This window comes from Vipera berus (assembly GCF_964194415.1).
Source record: "Vipera berus genome assembly, chromosome: 8".
Classification (NCBI taxonomy): domain Eukaryota; kingdom Metazoa; phylum Chordata; class Lepidosauria; order Squamata; family Viperidae; genus Vipera; species Vipera berus.
Window position 1 is genome coordinate 3,611,060 of NC_138211.1, and position 17,381 is coordinate 3,628,440.

Genomic DNA, 17,381 nt, shown 5'->3' on the forward strand with positions numbered 1-17,381 from the left:
TGCCAAACAAATAACCCTGAGTAATAACTAGTCTTCTAGAGTGAGAAAGACGAGGGCTGTGTAAAATAACATGCTTTTAAATCAGAGTTTCTCAGCACCAGGCCAAACAAGCAAAGCCCCATCCATGGGATGGAGGCAGCACGCAAAACCATGGTCACAGAAAACCTCTCTCCACAGAACCGATCTGTGGTGCCCAAAAGGCTGGGGGCCGCCATTTTAAATAATCCCTGCCAGCCTCTGAACTGTTGTCAAGGAGAATTAATCAGAGAGTTGCTAATCTGAGCCTTTCTCTCTCTCTTTTTTTTAAAAAAATTAGCTTTATTAAGAGTAAACAATTCCCCCTAAGTTCCACTTGGCTAAACAATTATGAAGATGCAGGCAAAGGTGATATATTCTGTCCTGGTTTCAAATTGATCATAATTGTACGATGTGCAAGACCTCACCTTGAGAAATTACACACCCGGGGAAATTCTATCACTCTTGCTTCTGTGGCACCCTGTGTTTGTGTGCCAGTGTAACAGGATGTGTTGTGTTTTGATGCTGCAGATTGACACCCTATGAGTGGTACAGCCCCCATCCCTGTTCTCAAGGACGGTGCAATCTACTGGTAAATCAGTATTCTCTGGGCAATAGCCTGTGGTTTCCTGTCGGTGGATTCATGCAACAGGGATCCACAATCGCCCCACGAGCTTTGTCCACCCGCTGTGTCAGTGGAGTCTGGTAAGAAAATAAAAACAAAAACAATCATGTTTCTTCTTGGGGTGGTTCCATATAATGTTATCAACATAGGTTATTTGGGGTGAGATCTTTGCTTACGTCAATCAATCAATCAGTCAGAATAGAGTTGGAAGGGACCTTGGAGGTCTTCTAGTCCAACCCCTTGCTCAAGCAGGAGACCCCATACCATTTCAGACAGGTGGCTGTCCAGTCTCTTCCTAAAAACCTCCAGTGATGAAGCACTTACAACTTCTGAAGGAAAGCTGTCCCACTGGTTAATTGTTCTCACTGTTAGGAAGTTTCTCCTTAATTCCAGGTTGTTTCTCTCATTGATTAGTTTCCATCCATTGTTTCTTATCTTGCCTTTTGGTGCTTTGGAAAATAAGTTGACACCCTCCTCTTTGTGGCAGCCTCTCAATTATTGGAATCCTGCTATCATGTCCCGCCAAGTCCTTCTTTTCTCTAGACTAGCCAAACCCAAATAACTGAGAAGACATCCAATGCAATAGCAACTGAGACACTAATGGCACTCTGGGTCTAGATATTCCCGTGTTAATACATTTGGAGAAGCTTTATATACTCATATCTCCCAATGATTAAGTGAACAAATTTTCCATAATCCTTCAAGGTTTTTTTAAATTAAATTCTAAACAAAGCTATTAGTTCACCATGCTAGCATGAAATCTGATGATAAATTTGGTATCCCCCAGAGTTTGTTGGCATTAATGTTTTTGCTCTTAGTTGCAGATTGAATCTCGGAAATCTATGAGCAGCAGAGGGTAAAAAAAGGAGATAGATAAAAACAGGCTTTCCTTCTAAGCAAAGACACGACATTTCTCTATTACATGGTTTTCTGGCTCTTAGCTAGTATACTGTATAATATCTCTCAATTCCAGTAGCTATGTAAACGCTAATCTCCATAACCTTTTTTTCTGTAATGCCCTTGGGTTTTGTCGGGGGGAAAAAAGTCAGAAACATCCTGAAACTTTAATAACCAAATAGCTTATACACAATAATAATTTGGCATCCAATGATCCCACTTGGAAGAAATAAGTCTTGCAATGCTTTCTTCTGTATCCAACCCTACCCTCACCAGGTTCTGATATGCAGAGGAAGTAGCATTACACGAACAAAATTAATTCACCTTCCAGACGTTTGAGAATTGCATCTCAATTCCCTTTGCCTTCGGGTTGCTCTTTCTACACATCTGGAGGGAACCAAATTCCGAAAGGCTGCTTTATAAGATGTCCATTGATTCTAGAACACGTGCCCTTATTTTTCACAGATTGAACAGAACAAAACTTTTTTTCTCTTAACCCAGCGGGTTCTTAATACATTGCTTTCTTAGGTAGTCATGGATGCTTAGCACACTTCGGAAGGGAAGGGATCCCCCTAAGATGCAAAGCCCAGATCATTTCCGTTGTGTCTTTTGCTTCCCTTTCTTTCACTCAAGGTGGGCTTTTACCTTGATCATCATCTCCTCCTACACAGCTAACCTGGCAGCCTTTCTCACCGTGCAACGCATGGACGTGCCCATTGAATCCGTTGACGATCTGGCTGACCAGACAGCTATTGAGTACGGCACAATCCACGGAGGCTCCAGCATGACATTTTTCCAAGTAAGCCCTTTGCCGACGGAGGTCGTGAGGCCAGAATTCATTGTGCCAAAGAGATAAATAGATCATCAAGCCCATAGCTGGCTCTGTAGGATGTTCTGTCCAAGATGTTGCATGGTTAGGCTTAAACCTTTGCTTCTTTTGTTTCGTTAAGAACTCGCGTTACCAGACATATCAGAGAATGTGGAATTACATGTACTCTAAGCAGCCGAGCGTCTTTGTTAAAAGCACGGAAGAAGGGATCACACGGGTGCTCAACTCGAACTATGCATTCCTGCTGGAGTCCACCATGAACGAGTATTACCGCCAGCGCAATTGCAACCTCACCCAGGTCGGGGGCCTTCTGGACACCAAGGGCTACGGGATTGGCATGCCAGTCGGTAGGCAGCGAAGTGAAATTCTAGCTAAATGTCTGTGGAGAATCTCAGTCACACAGGTCTGGTTGTCCCAAAGGTGCTTTTTTTTTCAGGAGGCAACTGGACTTTCTTGTTTTTCTTTGAAAACATTTCACTTCTCATCCAAGAAGCTTCTTCAGCTCTGACTAGATGGTGGGGAATGGAAAGGTTTCTACTCCTTGCAGACAGCTGGTCATTTGCCTTCTTTTAGAGAGTCGTTGAGACCATGAAGGATGTTTTCTGCCCTGCAGCCAAGAAGGCTCCCCACCCATTTGCACCACTCAGGTGACCCTGAGGACACAGATAAGCCTCCAAGTGGCCTCAACGACTTTCTAAAAGAAGGCAGATGACCAGCGGTCTGCAAGAAATATAAATCCTTCCATTCCCCACCATCCAGCCAGAGCCGAATAAGCTTCTTGGATGAGAAGCGAAACGTCTTCAAAGAAAAAAAAAAAGGGAAGTCCAGCTGCCTCTTGAAAAAGCACCTTTGGGATGACATTCTAGCTATTCTGAGCTGTTTGCAGAGGTTCAGGGCATTAATAGACCATACAGATTAATAAAACAACAGAAGCCCTTTTACGCATGACCTCAGCCCTCAAAAAGAACATGGTGAAGTTATTCCTAACCCACACTGAATTGTCTAACGGCTTTGCTTGCTGAAGAACTCTCTTTGAACTCTGAGATAAGAAATAAACCATATTCCTTGTGGGGATTGGGGAAGGAAATGAATCCATCTCCCTAGTGACCAGCTGAACCTACCTAGCTTTATATGCACTGGTTTTATTGTAGGAAGAGGGAGAAATAGGAACACATTCAGACCAATATCACTATGAGAAAGATTTTCCATAACACAAAAGACTTCTCTAGGCTTTAGCAATAAACATATTAAAACTCTCAAGAGATTGCAGAAGATGTCTTCGTTCTCCTTGTGTGCGTCACAGCCTCAGAGACGACATCAGGAGAGTTTTAGCACAGCTTCTCCCTTTGTACCTTTAAAAGACTCAGGGCAAGAATACATTTTAAAATACTTTTTTTTTAACCTGACGTTCAGGGTTTCCTGCAGTGTTTTGCAAAAAGAAATGGACATAAACGGGAAACGGAAATTCCCCCGAGACAGAACCCATATAAGAGTTGCTTATTCTTTCGGTCTCTGATTTGTCCCTACCCCTTCCTGGGCATTACAGGTTCTGCTTTCCGCGATGAGTTTGACTTGGCCATTCTCCAGCTGCAGGAGACCAACCGTCTGGAAATCCTGAAGCGAAAATGGTGGGAGGGCGGACAGTGTCCGAAAGAAGAGGACCATCGAGCTAAGGGTAATAACCGGCACTTTCTCTAGCCAGTGGTTGCCTGGTAATAAAAGATGCACTGCAATAGAATCATTCCTGAGCAAAAATTGGAGGGATACGTCCTTTTTCAGACTCAAGGGTGGTAAAGCGTTTCTAATGCAAGGGTTCTTCTTTCTAATACGCGGAGAACATCAAGGTTGTTCTCGCCCAGGTAAACAACACAGGTGGCCCTCCACAACCATGACTGAGCCCCAGATTTTGGTTGCAAAGTGAGACCTTTGTTCAGGGAGTTTTGCCTCATTTTACGACTTTTCTTGCCAGGGTTGTGAAGCGAATCACTGCAGTTGTTAAGCAAGTGACATAGTTGTTTAAAGTGAATCTGGCTTCCCCCATTGATTTTACTTGTCAGAAGGTCACAAAAGGGGATCAAGTGACCCCCCCCGGGACATTGCAACCGTCATAGGTGTGAGTCAGTGGCCAAGCGGTCTCAATTTGGGTCACGTGATCACGGGGACCCTGCAAGGAACGCAAGCGTGAAAAACGGTCATAAGTCACCTTTTTTTTACTTCTGTTGTAATTTCGAACGGTCGCTAAACGAACTGTTGTAAATTGAGAACTACCTGTACTGTGGCAGGTGAAAGAACAAAGGTATTTGTACTGAATGTCCATTGCATCACAGCAGAAAGTCAATCACTCCAGGGATGCTATCCAAATCTTGAAGGCCTTTAAAAGGCACTGGAAGTTCATCAGAAGAGACCAATGGTCAATCAACAGAATCTACAGAACTGTTAAGAATGAGGATAAGGTGAAGCAGTTGCTCATAATAATATATTTCTGGAGCTGGAGGAAATTATGCAAATTGCCAGAAAAAAACCATGGCTTTGTCCTGACTTCATGGTATCCCAAAGCAATTGCTGGTTATAGCACTCTTTTTTCCCCTTTTTTTGGAATGACATCCTTTCTATCCTAAAGCTGAAAGGTTCCCTCTGTTTTTTTGGTTTTTGAGACTGAAAGAATTTTGGCCAGAGGAAACAATTTGGCCCTTAGAACCAAAGGAAGCCATAAAGGCCGTTAGACTCTTAGAAGCCAAAACATTCAGGCTTGCATAGCATTCATTTATGCTCCTTTTTTGGGGGGGGGAACACACATGAAGCAAAAGCAAAAAGGATAACAGTCTGTATCTTTCATCTGGCAAATAATTAGTGTTCTGTATGTTGGACAGTTCATAAAGGAAAGTAGACATTTGGAAACCGTCTTTGCTTCAAATCTATGTTTTACCATAAAGATGAAAAAATTGGGAAGCAGGGGAGGCATCCTAGAAGCAATTTTGAAAGGAAAATGGTTCTTTACATCACTGATTTATAATCTCTTCCTCCCTCCCTCTGTCCATGATGTGTGTGTGTGTATGAACCTCAGATTGCTTTCTTTAGATTGATCTGATTTTTATTCAAATATATGTTATTTCTTGTATTGCTTTTACAATTCTGCTCTCGGTGGAAATCCCACGCCAATTCTGCAGACAGGTTTATGTTACAAGAGCACTTTTACCTGCCTCCTGCTTAGCCTCCGACATCCCGAGACCAGGGAAAGCACTAATTGCTTCATCTTGACATCTGAAACACATAACTAAGCTTCAAAGAAACAAAAATAAACCGATAAATTATGAAATAGACTCCGGTGAGGGAGGAGAGGAGAAGGGGAGCACATAGGGACCCATCAATAAACAGGAGCCCCCCCCCCCCCCGCAGAAGAGAACAAGCTCTGGCAGATATCTATCAGCCAAAGTAGTTAGGGACTCATTCTCGTGTGAGCAAGGGGTCTCCGGGCAATTGGGGCTTTGGTGTAGTATGGTACAAGTGGGGTGTTATCACACACACCCCCAGCCTGGAATAGAGAAATTCTGGCAGGAGACAAACAACCTTGCTATTAACCCATGGGAGAATTAGAAACCAGGTCCTTTGCTTTTAAGTGCAAAAACTGTTAAAACTGCATTGTTTAGAATGAAAATGGAAAATGGAAAAGAGAGCAGCCTTTTCAATTTTGGTGGCGATGTTTCAAATATCCGCTTAAGAGGCATCTGGTGGAAGATGCTACATAAATTGTCAGGCGTTTGTAATGACTTATTCTGCGGGTGGCAACTTCCCTTCTTTGAGGGCCCAGACCAGGGGTCGGCAACCTCGGCTCTTTTATGACTCGTGGACTTCAACTCCCAGAATTCCTGAGCTGCTGGCTCAGGAATTCTGGGAGTTGAAGTCCACGAGTCATAAAACAGCCGAGGTTGCCGACCCCTGGCCCAGACCTTTAATTGGCACCTTTGTGGAAGAATCGCTGCTTCTGCCACTCTGATTTGCTACATGGTTGGAACAAATTTTGATTCGAACACCTGAAAGCTCATTGGGCAGACACAAAGAGATGTGACCCTCAACTTGCACAAATAAAACAACTGGACAATGATTTACAAGGAGGAGTGGCGAGGCTTCCTTCTAAAAAGCCTGTGGGACTGTCAATAAATCTTTGATTCTCACAGTTTGATTTACTGCCCAGGAGGAGAGAGGCAACTTTTATAGGTGTCTGAATTGATTAAGAATTGTACTCAGCAGTTCTGATACAAGCTACCACATCATTTGTGAGTCAGTCTGCTGCTCAGTCAAGTGAAGTCTATCCAAGTCCCAGTAAAAAAAAACACCGCAGCCAAAGGTGCATTGCCTCCGGCAAGAATTATAGATACAGATATATGCTGCTTTGGTCTCAGCAAGATTAATCTAGACTTTGTTTTTAAACCAGAGCTGCTAATAAAGGACTTGAGATACGAGTTACATATTCAATGCATTTTATTAGAGAAAGGAAATCAATATTTCACAGGCTGAACTCAAGAATGACTTGGAAGTCACGCAAAGCACACAGAAAATCTCCAATTCTTTGTGTGGGCTTGACCCTGGTAAATGTAATGGCATTTATTTATTTTACATATTTATATGGATGTCCATTTACCAAAGGAATCCTTGGCAGAAAATTACACTGATTAACTATAGCAAAAGTCTTTGTTGCCTAAAATCTCAAAAGTTATTTCTGATTTCATCGAGAGGGACAAAATATACATGAATCCATATATCCATATATATATAACCATATGAAGCCTCACTCAAAAGTGTAACAGAAATTCCAAGGTTTATGTCTTCACTCTCCCATTGATTCAAGCCTTTGCTTTATTTTTTCTTTGTGTCTTCTTGTATCAAGCAGAATTACAGAATTTTTCCATTATTATTCTTGCCAATTGTTCTGGTTTTGTCATTTTATTTAATCTGTAATCTTCATGTTGAGATATTTGCTCTCCCATTTGCTAAATTTCTAATGATGCCCCAGGAAGATATTTGTCTTAATCACTTATTTTACTATCATTTGTTTGTCTCTATTCCATCTGTTATTTCTTTAGGTACATCTGTAGAGAAAAAAAATATTTGCCAGATGATTTAAATGTAGATAGCTTTATCTACATAGCTTAAACATTAAGGGCATCCACCCCACCTGGAGAGGGATCCATTTACACCAGGGGTCCTCAAACATGACCACGTTAAGACTTGTGGACTTCTATTCCCAGGATTCGCCAGCCACCATGACTCGATTTCTTCTCCGTCAGCAAGGAGGAGGAAATAATGTTTCTCAACCTTGGCAACTCTAAGATATGTGGGCTTCAACTCCCAGAAATGTTCCATAGCTGGCTGCAGAATTCTGGAAGCTGAAGTCCATACAGTTTAGAGTTGCCAAGGATGAGAAATGTTGCTTTAGAGATAGCCATCTTCATTGTTTGTTTGAACTCTTCTGACAGCAGGAACTACTCCAAAAAGACTCCAAGATACATATATTTCTATGTATTTTAGCAGACTATTCTATTTTCATGAATTTAGTTTGAATTCTTAAGGAATTATTAACTCATCAGTACTGAAAATTAGTATGTTGTAGTACGTTATTGCTGGGCATCCATATTACCAAACTACTTTCTGTTCTTTAATTTAATGTGCTGGGTTATTAAGGGCAAATGCTTTTATACGAACTTAGCATGCAAGGAAAGCTAGCTATGATCCTCTTCTGCCATTACATCATGTTGCTTATTTGCATAATATGCCAAGGTTAATTTAATGTTAATCATGGGTGGGAGACTTGATCACACAAATCACTGCTTGCAAATTCTAGCAGCAATTTATGGCTTCTCAGAAGTTAATCCATTGTGCTAATGCTGTTTCTATGTGTGTCTGTTTTATGATAGGTCTAGGAATGGAGAATATAGGTGGAATCTTTGTGGTTCTGATATGTGGTTTAATCGTAGCGATTTTTATGGCAATGCTGGAGTTCTTATGGAGTCTCCGACACTCTGAACATTCTGAAGTAAGTTTTTGTTATAGATGCATGCTCTAACATTTGATTAAGTGTGTTGAATCAAAAGATCATCTAATGTCTGTATAATAAAGAAAATATTAGGTAACCTTGGTAATGTGTAAGTTAAATACCTGGTAGACCTGTTACGTAGGCTTTGACAGCCACGCATCTCTTAAGCTTCTTCATAACTCATGGAAAGTTGAGACTATTCTCTGATTTGAAATAGACTTCCGTAGCAAGAACAAATATGTCAGTATATTCAGAGGCTGACTGAACACTCAGAATAACATGAAGTAAAATGAAAAGCAGAGTTTCTAAATATATTGAAAGTTGGGGAAATGGAATGTTATTCACAAAGGAATGTATAGTTTTTCATACTATAGTACAAAACAATATACTTTACATTAAAGTATAACTATAACAATTTTTAGTTATAATTTATGAACTATTTTCAAAATGGCTTAGTGTCAATTTTTTTTCTATTACACCATTAGATAAAAATGCTCTCGGGTCAGGCTTAACTACTAGTAACTGCATCCATACAGTTTTTCTGGTAGCGTTATGGACATGGCTTGCAATGCCTTGTTGAGAGTTGTTTTTGTTTTAGGAACTCCCAATCTAACCAAAAGCACCACAGACAGTTCTTAGGTGGTTCCCCACTGACATTGAACCAGTTTTTTTTTTAAAAAAAACCACTAGTATTCTAATATTTGGGTTTTTGGTTGTTGTTGTTTTTTAACCCCATCTTAGATATCAGCCTGCCAGGAGATGGTGTCAGAATTGCGTAGCATCATTCTCTGCAAGGACAGCTTTCACCCCCGTCAAAGGCGAGGGGCTATTCTTCGGACTCGCCCCATTATACAAGAAGACCGAAGAGCCCGCGCTACTACCATGACCACCCTCAGTAATGGCAAACTCTGTGGTGGGGGGGACCCTGACCAGCTGGCACAGAGACTTGCACAAGAAGCTGCCCTGGTTGCTCGAGGCTGCACACACATCCGGGTGTGTCCCGAATGCCGGAGGTTCCAAGGTCTTCGTGTCCGGCCTGGACCTGATTCCCTTGTGCAAAGTGATGAGAGTCTGGAATGGGAGAAAGTGACGAACAGCAGTGAGCCTGAATAAAGCAGGGGAGTTGTCAAAACAGAAGCTAATGTTCCATTTTACAGAACATGAGACTTGTACACAGTGTTGAACTATTTTTAAATTAATAAAGTGGCATCCCAGCTTCTCGAGAGCACACCAAAGCTTTAGGCTGGGAGTGAGCCCGACGGCAACATTGTCACTTGTCGTATCTGAGAGTCTCTAACGTTCCTCCTTCTACGTGTCCTGGGTGAAAGCCCTCCTGGCTAAACCGGGAGAATGCTTTCTCAGAATGTTGCTTCTATGGAATTTGAGGTATGGGAGGTGAAAAAGGCAAAACATTATTGAAAGAAAGCTCATTAAACCCACACATATTACAGGGGTGGGGGGTGGGGAGGGGGGTGGAATTGTACCACCCTATGTACATTGTTAAACTGATGAGAGAGCTACTTTCTATTTGAAAAGAAGAATAATCCACTTTAGTTTTGGGACGTCAAAATTATATCAACACATCTGAGCGGAGAAAGTCCTAGCTTTGTAGCAGGTAAGTAAGAAAAGGAGGATCGTGGAAAACAGATGTCTTAGCTACGCATTCACGAAAGGGAGATCTAGTCAAAGAATTACAAATAGGAAAAAGCATCCAGCAAACTAAACTCAGAGATTTTAAGGGGACTTTGTTTTTCTTTCTTCATTCTTTCTTAAAAGCTACACTTAATAGCATTTTTTAGAAAGCAAACCACTGCAGCACAGGGCTAAACGGGGCAGGGAAGGGGATTTTTATCCCCTCTCACACGTAGAGTGATAGAATAACCATCCCAGATGGTGAGTTTCTGAAAGTCAAGTCTTAGCACTATTTGTTTTTTTTAAAAAGACACATATTCACAAAATACTTTATGAACGGTAATGAGATTGCCTGGAAAAAAACCCCAAACCTTTGTATCATAACTTTACACTTACAGAATATCTCAAAAGTTCAGTGTTACAAACTGGTTCAGAGTGAAGATCAAAAGGAATCCACCTCTGGAGAAGGATCCTTGGTCAGCAATCAGGAAATCCTTGGCTGATGTGGGTTTTCAAACCTGACTTCTATTTTCGAAATGGCAATTCTATGCAAATTCTTACTGTGAAAAAAATGATAGAAGAAAAAAAAATCAAGGGGACCACAACTTGAAATCAAATATTATCCTGTCTGTGATTGTTGGAGGGATTTTTTTTATTGTGTTAAATAAAATATGTCCTTCCCTGATAGAGCTTTCCCCTTTATATCCCTGCTATTCAGAGGAGCAGGAATTTGAATACACAAGGTCATTAGCTGCCTATAGCTAGAGTAATTTATGGCATTCTTGCTATTGACATTTCAGTCCTTTGTCTGCCAGCCACTTAAGCTAAGGTTATATTGTCCTTGGTCCCAATCTTAACTCCTTCCAGTCTTCACTCCTTGAGTTCAAGAAACTGAAATTAATCTAGCTCTGTGTTAAACTGCTACAATACTGCTTATGTACATTATTAATGATTTCCCCTGAGAATTGAGGAGGAAAAGAATCAGCTAAGTTCTCCTAAATAATTTATGATATATCTATCTTCAATGGACGTTATCAGTTTTCAACTCTAGAAATAGGATCACAAGAATTATAGCAAATGCTGAAATAATTTCTTCTGGCATATAAGTGGGAAATACAAAAAAATGTGCCTTCTGTTCTTGTATTTTAATAAGGGAAATATCAAACCCTTGACACACTGGTGAGTAACGTGGGAATGAATAGTCAGAAACTTTTAGGATGAGAATAGAGACAGGTTTTTGTGATTGTGCAACTGTACAGTATATACAGAGGGAAAATTCTGTTTTAACCCCAGAGAGTAGGCAGCAAAATCATAATGAAAATAAGAGATCATGATTAGTTTAATATGTGGATTTTTGTTATCCTGCTTGGTATAACTCTATTTATTACATTTATATCCCAACTTTCAACCAAGGAGCTCAAAGCAATTAACTACTATTCTTCTTTCCTTTATTTATGTCATCATGAAAACTCCACTAAAGTAGCTAGTGGAGAAAGAAAGTATACTAGTGAGCTCCTTAGCTGTATTTTGACCCTATCACTAGTCCAATAATTGCCATTTTAGTATTAATTTGCTAAGCTTGCTTATATAACCATGTTAGAAACATTTGCTATAGTCACTACATGGTTGGAAAAAATATGGATAGAATTTTAAATAACTTTTTTCCAAATAAGAGATGAGCTAATTTTTTTTTACCAATGTAAGAAAAGCACCGTTGGATTAGATCCAACATCTAATCATTCAGGCTCCTGTTTTGCGTAATTCCCAATAAGTAGCTCTGAGAAATCCATACACAGAAAAATGAAAGCTACAACCTTCTATCATTGTTATTCCCCTCACAAATTCCATTGGTTGTTCTAGTCCAGGAATGGATAGCAGTCCTGACCATGCTGTTGGGCTTCCACCATTAATTATCCACTGGGAATGCTGGTTAGAGATACTATTTAAATTCACTTCTCTATGTTTGTGGCAATTGTCAATTCTTAATCACACCTTACAAATCAACTTACACTAGACATCTTGGGTAGGCAACAAAAGCAAATGGGCGTATTTGGGTAAAAAGGCAGGGAGGAATGACATATGGACACTAAACCAAAAATTCTCTCTTAGAGGTTTCTCAAGTACCAGCAAACACTCACTTGTTCAGTTCTGCAAACAATGACTGCTATCATATCCACTTTCCAGACAGACCAACATGATTGCCCAGACAGAAGGGAATAAGTCATCAAAGGAGCATGGGTCTTTTAACGTTTATTTAGATTTCCCAAAGGGAGGAAAAAGAATATCATGAATAATTGAATCTGAGCTTCCTTTTAAAGAGTTGAACAAAGTGAAAGACTGCATTTTTTTATTTTTTTGAAGCTCCAAAGCACTTACCCATTCTGAGAATGATTATATATGTGGCCACAGTGGGACATGCCTGTTTAAACTGCATCACTGGCACTGAATTTTGCATACCCTAAGGTTTCTTTCCCCCTAAACATAGTGACCTTTTAACAATAGAATCTGAACATAGATTTTATTGACAACTTCGCTGTGACTGTTGTTCCTCTTCTATTCCCATTTGATGCCCTTGAGGCTTAAATTGTAGCCATTCCATTTTGCAAGGAAGTATGGGGTAGAACTAAGATAATGAGCACTAATCCTGTCATTATCTAAATGTAGATTTAGGCCTGGTACAAGCTATTATTTCTGTAATACAAGCAGGTTTGAGGATAAGCACTATCGGTAGAGTTCAGTTTATGAATGTGCAGCTATAGTACTGAAGCAGCCTCTACATTTTATTTAGATATTTATCTTTGTAAATTTATAAACCCTTCCAACTCCACAATGATACTAAATATGCAGTACTGTGGCACTTACAGAACTGAGTCACTGCCCCTGCTCTTACCACACATATACACACTCCAACCCTCATATATATATATATATATACATACACACAAACACACACACACACCCCAAACAGACCCGTTTCCTACAAACCTAAGACAGGTAATAATTTATTGAGCTTCTCTCCATCAGACAGTTGTTAAAGACACAGCAGCAGAGGTTGGAAACAGCTAGCAGCAGTATTCCTATGTAATTAACCTACACACACACACACACACACAGAGGTGATTCAAACTGTTCATAATCTGGACCTATGTTTCTGAATATATCACTGAATTTCCTTTACATGTTCACATTTTGCATCTAATGGTTTCTGTCTGTATCTCACTTTTGTATCTGTGAATCACGAAAGAGTTTTGAGTTTGAAAATTCTGAGAAACTAGTAAAATGTCTAATAAAATGTCTTCTAGCTAAGGGTGACTTCTTTGGTGCTACAAGACAGGTAAGACACAGAGAGCTGTTTTATTCTGCCGCTGGACACTCTTAGCTCAGAGTAAAAGCAGTTTTCAGTGACCTTTTTTCCTACTCACATGTAAATGAATTTCAGGCTTTTGTTAATTTTCCTGGTCTATTGATAAAATGTGGTAATTCTAGAAAGATCTCTCTTTGCATCCCAGTGGGGATAGAAGATTAGATCAATTCAAATATAAAGGCTTTATCCTTTTTCAATTGTTTTACTGACCTGCCACCCATTACAGGCCTTCAGCTTCATAGCCCCAAGAGACATGTAAGTGAGGATTGTAAATTCCTCTTAGGCTGTCTTTCTCTGTTCCATGTTAAAATGGCCACCTTGGGCTTTTGCCAAGTCTGGCTCTTACACAGGTTATATGAGACTCCCCTATGAAGTAAAATCCTAGGAGCTCTTTCTGTAATGAATGTTGGATAAGTTTTGATTTCCAGACGAGTTAATTTACATTCAACCTTAAAGAGATTTATTTTTCCCTTGAAGTCAAGTTTGAGATTTGACTTCTGGATGCATTAATATATTGATGAGAATGATGGGTTATCTCTGATCTCGGTGGATGCAATTACTGAGATTTCAAGTTCAGTTAAATCAAAACTGAATGCTTTTGCAGTTCCCAGCCCATGTGAAGAGATAGTTTGCATTGATAACAAGGGAGGTGGGACCAATCTTTTTATTTAGGTCACCATGTCTAGTAGGAATGACAACTTTATCTTCACTGGTTTCTTAGAAAGAAAACACAATGGCCTTTTCACGCTGTGAAAGAACAGAGAGGGCCTTTTCGTTTTTCTACTCTACCTGATTATCTTCGAGAGGAACATTTCTTTGCGTTTTATACCAATTCTTTTCTAGAGTATTGAGAGCGAACAGTTTGATGCAGATAAATACAGTGTAACTATTTTATTGAATTGATCTTTATTGTTCCAATTCAGGTTCTTCTTCATGTACTCATTTTCAGTACAGGGATAATAACAACCCCTATTTCAGGACTGTTTTCAGTAATACCAGCTAATGTATACGATGCACTTTTGAACCTAAAAATAAGACAAAAGGATTAAGATATGCTTAATTTATTTTAACAATCTGCTAATCTTTCTGGTAGCTGCCAGTTCTCCAGAAGTGTTCTAATTCTCTTTTTATATTACAAAATATAATTCAATCTTCAAAGTACAATGATGCACGACAGTAAATCAAGCTGATCTAAGTAGCGTATTAAAATTACTACTTTTTTTAATGATATGCCTAAATTATTTTTAAAAATATTTTGCTAATATTTAATTGGTTTCTTCAAACTTGAGATTGCTTTACTTTTGAAAGAGAAAACCTGTCAGAATTTGTCTGTGATCACAGGTAACATTGATGAGTTTTGCACTTCAACTTTTCTAGGCTTAGCTCTGAATGAACTAAGGTTGAATGTAATTTATTTCACAGCCAAATGGGAATGCAAATGAATGCAGAACGACCACTCTGATTTCTACTGGAAAGCTACAATGACTGATTTATCTGATCAAAAAACACAGTTGTTCCAGATTCTATACCCATACTGCATTTATGAGTGATCTTAAAAAAGAAATACCTGTTCTCATTTGCAGGAATAAACTGGGATACTAACACTTATGCAAACCCTTCAACTTGATACCTTGCCTATTTATTTGCTCTGACAGGTTTAATTTTTAAGCTGTCCGAACCAGTAAGGCCTTGTAAACTCTAGGATTTGAAACTGATAGTTTTGTAGTTTAAAAAAACTCATTAAAGCAACACTGACTATCAGACCCATCAACAATCTTACCAGAAATATTGGTAAAATTGTTTGCTCACCAACTGTCATCGTCCCATACGCTTGCTCATGTAATTTTTTTCCCTATTTTTTATTCTCTGCTCCAACAGATAATTTGGTTTAGCATTCAAAAATCAGAACTATCCTGCATTCATTATAAATATGGTGGATGCATTTTCGGTTGCAGGAAAAGGCCAAAGAAACTCAAATCTTTCCTGGGTTGCTTAGTCAACATTTACTCTTTTCAAAGAAAAATTGGAAGTGGGGCTCTATTCCTATGCCTTTTAGAAATTGAAAAACCAGGAAGGAAATATGGCTTATCCATCCATAGTTTATAAGTCTGGATCAATTATTGGAAGAAAAGTAAAGAAAGCCCAAGACCAGTTGTAAGACAGGTATAAATAATTTGAAGACTTTTGTGAATTTGAATACATACTGAATATCTTAGCTATTCATGCTTTGAAATTAGCAGAACTCCATCTATGTACTAATAAAACTCTCATTTCTGGTACTGGATGAAATGCTGCATAGTAGGGCAAAACATTTTCAACAAAGTTACTTCAAATGCATTGTAAGAATGCTGTAAGTTAACAAATTCAGAATAGGACTCAAGGGAATGAAATCTGGGGATTGTTTGCTTCGTCAGCACTACCGGGCTGTTGCTGTTCAGTGCCACTGTTGTGTTGTTGTGTGATCCTCATTTCCAACATTCCTGACAATTTCCCACAAGTCAAGGGGGAATCCAGGAGGAACTGAAATGGTTACCAACACTCCTATGCTCCTTCCCATTAACAAAGTCTTTGTTTCTGGGAAGCTTAGAAGGAGAAAGTCAATGGAGAAATGGCCCATTCCTTTGCGGTAGCACCAACACTGGCCATTCACATAGTCCCTTGCTCACTCCTGCAGGGACAGAAAGAGAGAGAGGGAGGGAGGGAGGGAAGGAAGTAAGGAAGATAAAATGGGAGGGAGGGAGGGAGGAAGGGAAAATGGGAGGAAGAAAGGAAGGTACTTGGTGGAGAATTCTGAGTTGAAGTCTACCCAATTTAGTTTCCAATATTGAGAAACACCGGTTTAAGTCACCTCGAATGTAGTGAAAGCATTAATTCATCTCATTCCAGGGTTAGTTAAACAAAAGCCAGTGATCAAAGTGTTGAAAGAAAAATCTTCATCAGGGTCCAGTCCAAGCTGGGAATAAACAAAAACGGAGGTTGTTTGGAAAGAAGGTTCTCTTTATTGAAGAGCAGAACCACAACGGGAGAAGGGTGGTATATAAATAAAATAAATAAATAAAAATAAATAAACAGCATGTGACTCTGGAGCAGCCAATCATAGGGAGCTGGGAGCGGTGGGCTTTTATACCTCCTTTGGGCTTTGTATTTGAGCTATTTCCTGTTCCATATATTTTGACCTGAAGTTGAGTGTGCCCTTTTGGTATTCTAGTTCTGGTGGGTTAATCCTACTTATGTCCCAAAGGTCATGTTTCCTGTCCTTGGACTCTTTTGTTTTTCTAATCCCCTCAGCTCCAGCCTTCCTGCCCCCAAATTTCCTGAATGGATGATCAAATCTGCATTTCTAAGAGCTGGCCTCCTGAGTTTCCACTTGGGGGAAGACTGGGCTGTTTCTGCCTCTTAAGACATCCCTCCCACTCATTCCTTTGGTAAAAGACAATCTTCTGTCCTTTTTTAAATATCCCCCAAAATATTTCCTTCTGGGGGGGGTGGGGGCTGACTTCCAACAAAGGTAACACTACAGAATATTTAGGGGCAGCCAGGGCAAACGTTTTTTGACCTTAACTAGGCCACTCGAGGCCAACCAACTTTGTGGTTTACCACGTCTACTCCAACAAATCATGGTTTAAGCAAGCCAGGAGACTTTCAAGAAAGTCTGAACCGGAACGACGGTTGTTTTCCCGCTTCTCCCCTCCCCTCCCCTCCCCCCCCCCGGCCCGCTCGCTCAGGGCGTGGCGCGGAGAAAAGGCGGGAAAAGCCGTTGGGTCGCGCGCGGCGGCCGTTAGCGAGGGAGGCCCGCGGGCGCATGCGCGCTCCTCCCGCAGCCCTTTCCCGGCGCCGCTGCGTCTCCCGGGCAACCGCGCCTCGCGCCCGCCTCTCACGTGAGCGGCCAGGCGAGGGAAGTCACGTGAGGTTTGTTTTCTATATTTTTTTTTCCTCCCTCCCCTTCCCTTCTCGTTTCTCGCGCTCTCCCTCCTCCTCTCCGGTCGGT

At 40.3% G+C, this 17,381-nt stretch overlaps 1 protein-coding gene across 1 annotated transcript in view; it reads left to right on the forward strand.

The window, feature by feature from the left end:
- Positions 1 to 9,510, forward strand: part of GRIK4 (glutamate ionotropic receptor kainate type subunit 4) — a gene marked incomplete at its 3' end in the record, with an annotated part of 164,599 nt that extends 155,089 nt beyond the window's left edge. The window contains exons 14-19 of the mRNA XM_081333607.1: positions 547 to 720; positions 2,171 to 2,336; positions 2,488 to 2,713; positions 3,913 to 4,041; positions 8,279 to 8,397; positions 9,139 to 9,510. Of these exons, the coding sequence (XP_081189733.1) occupies positions 547 to 720; positions 2,171 to 2,336; positions 2,488 to 2,713; positions 3,913 to 4,041; positions 8,279 to 8,397; positions 9,139 to 9,510 (1,186 nt within the window). The remainder of the gene's footprint in view (positions 1 to 546; positions 721 to 2,170; positions 2,337 to 2,487; positions 2,714 to 3,912; positions 4,042 to 8,278; positions 8,398 to 9,138) is intronic.
- Positions 9,511 to 17,381: the final 7,871 nt, after the last annotated feature.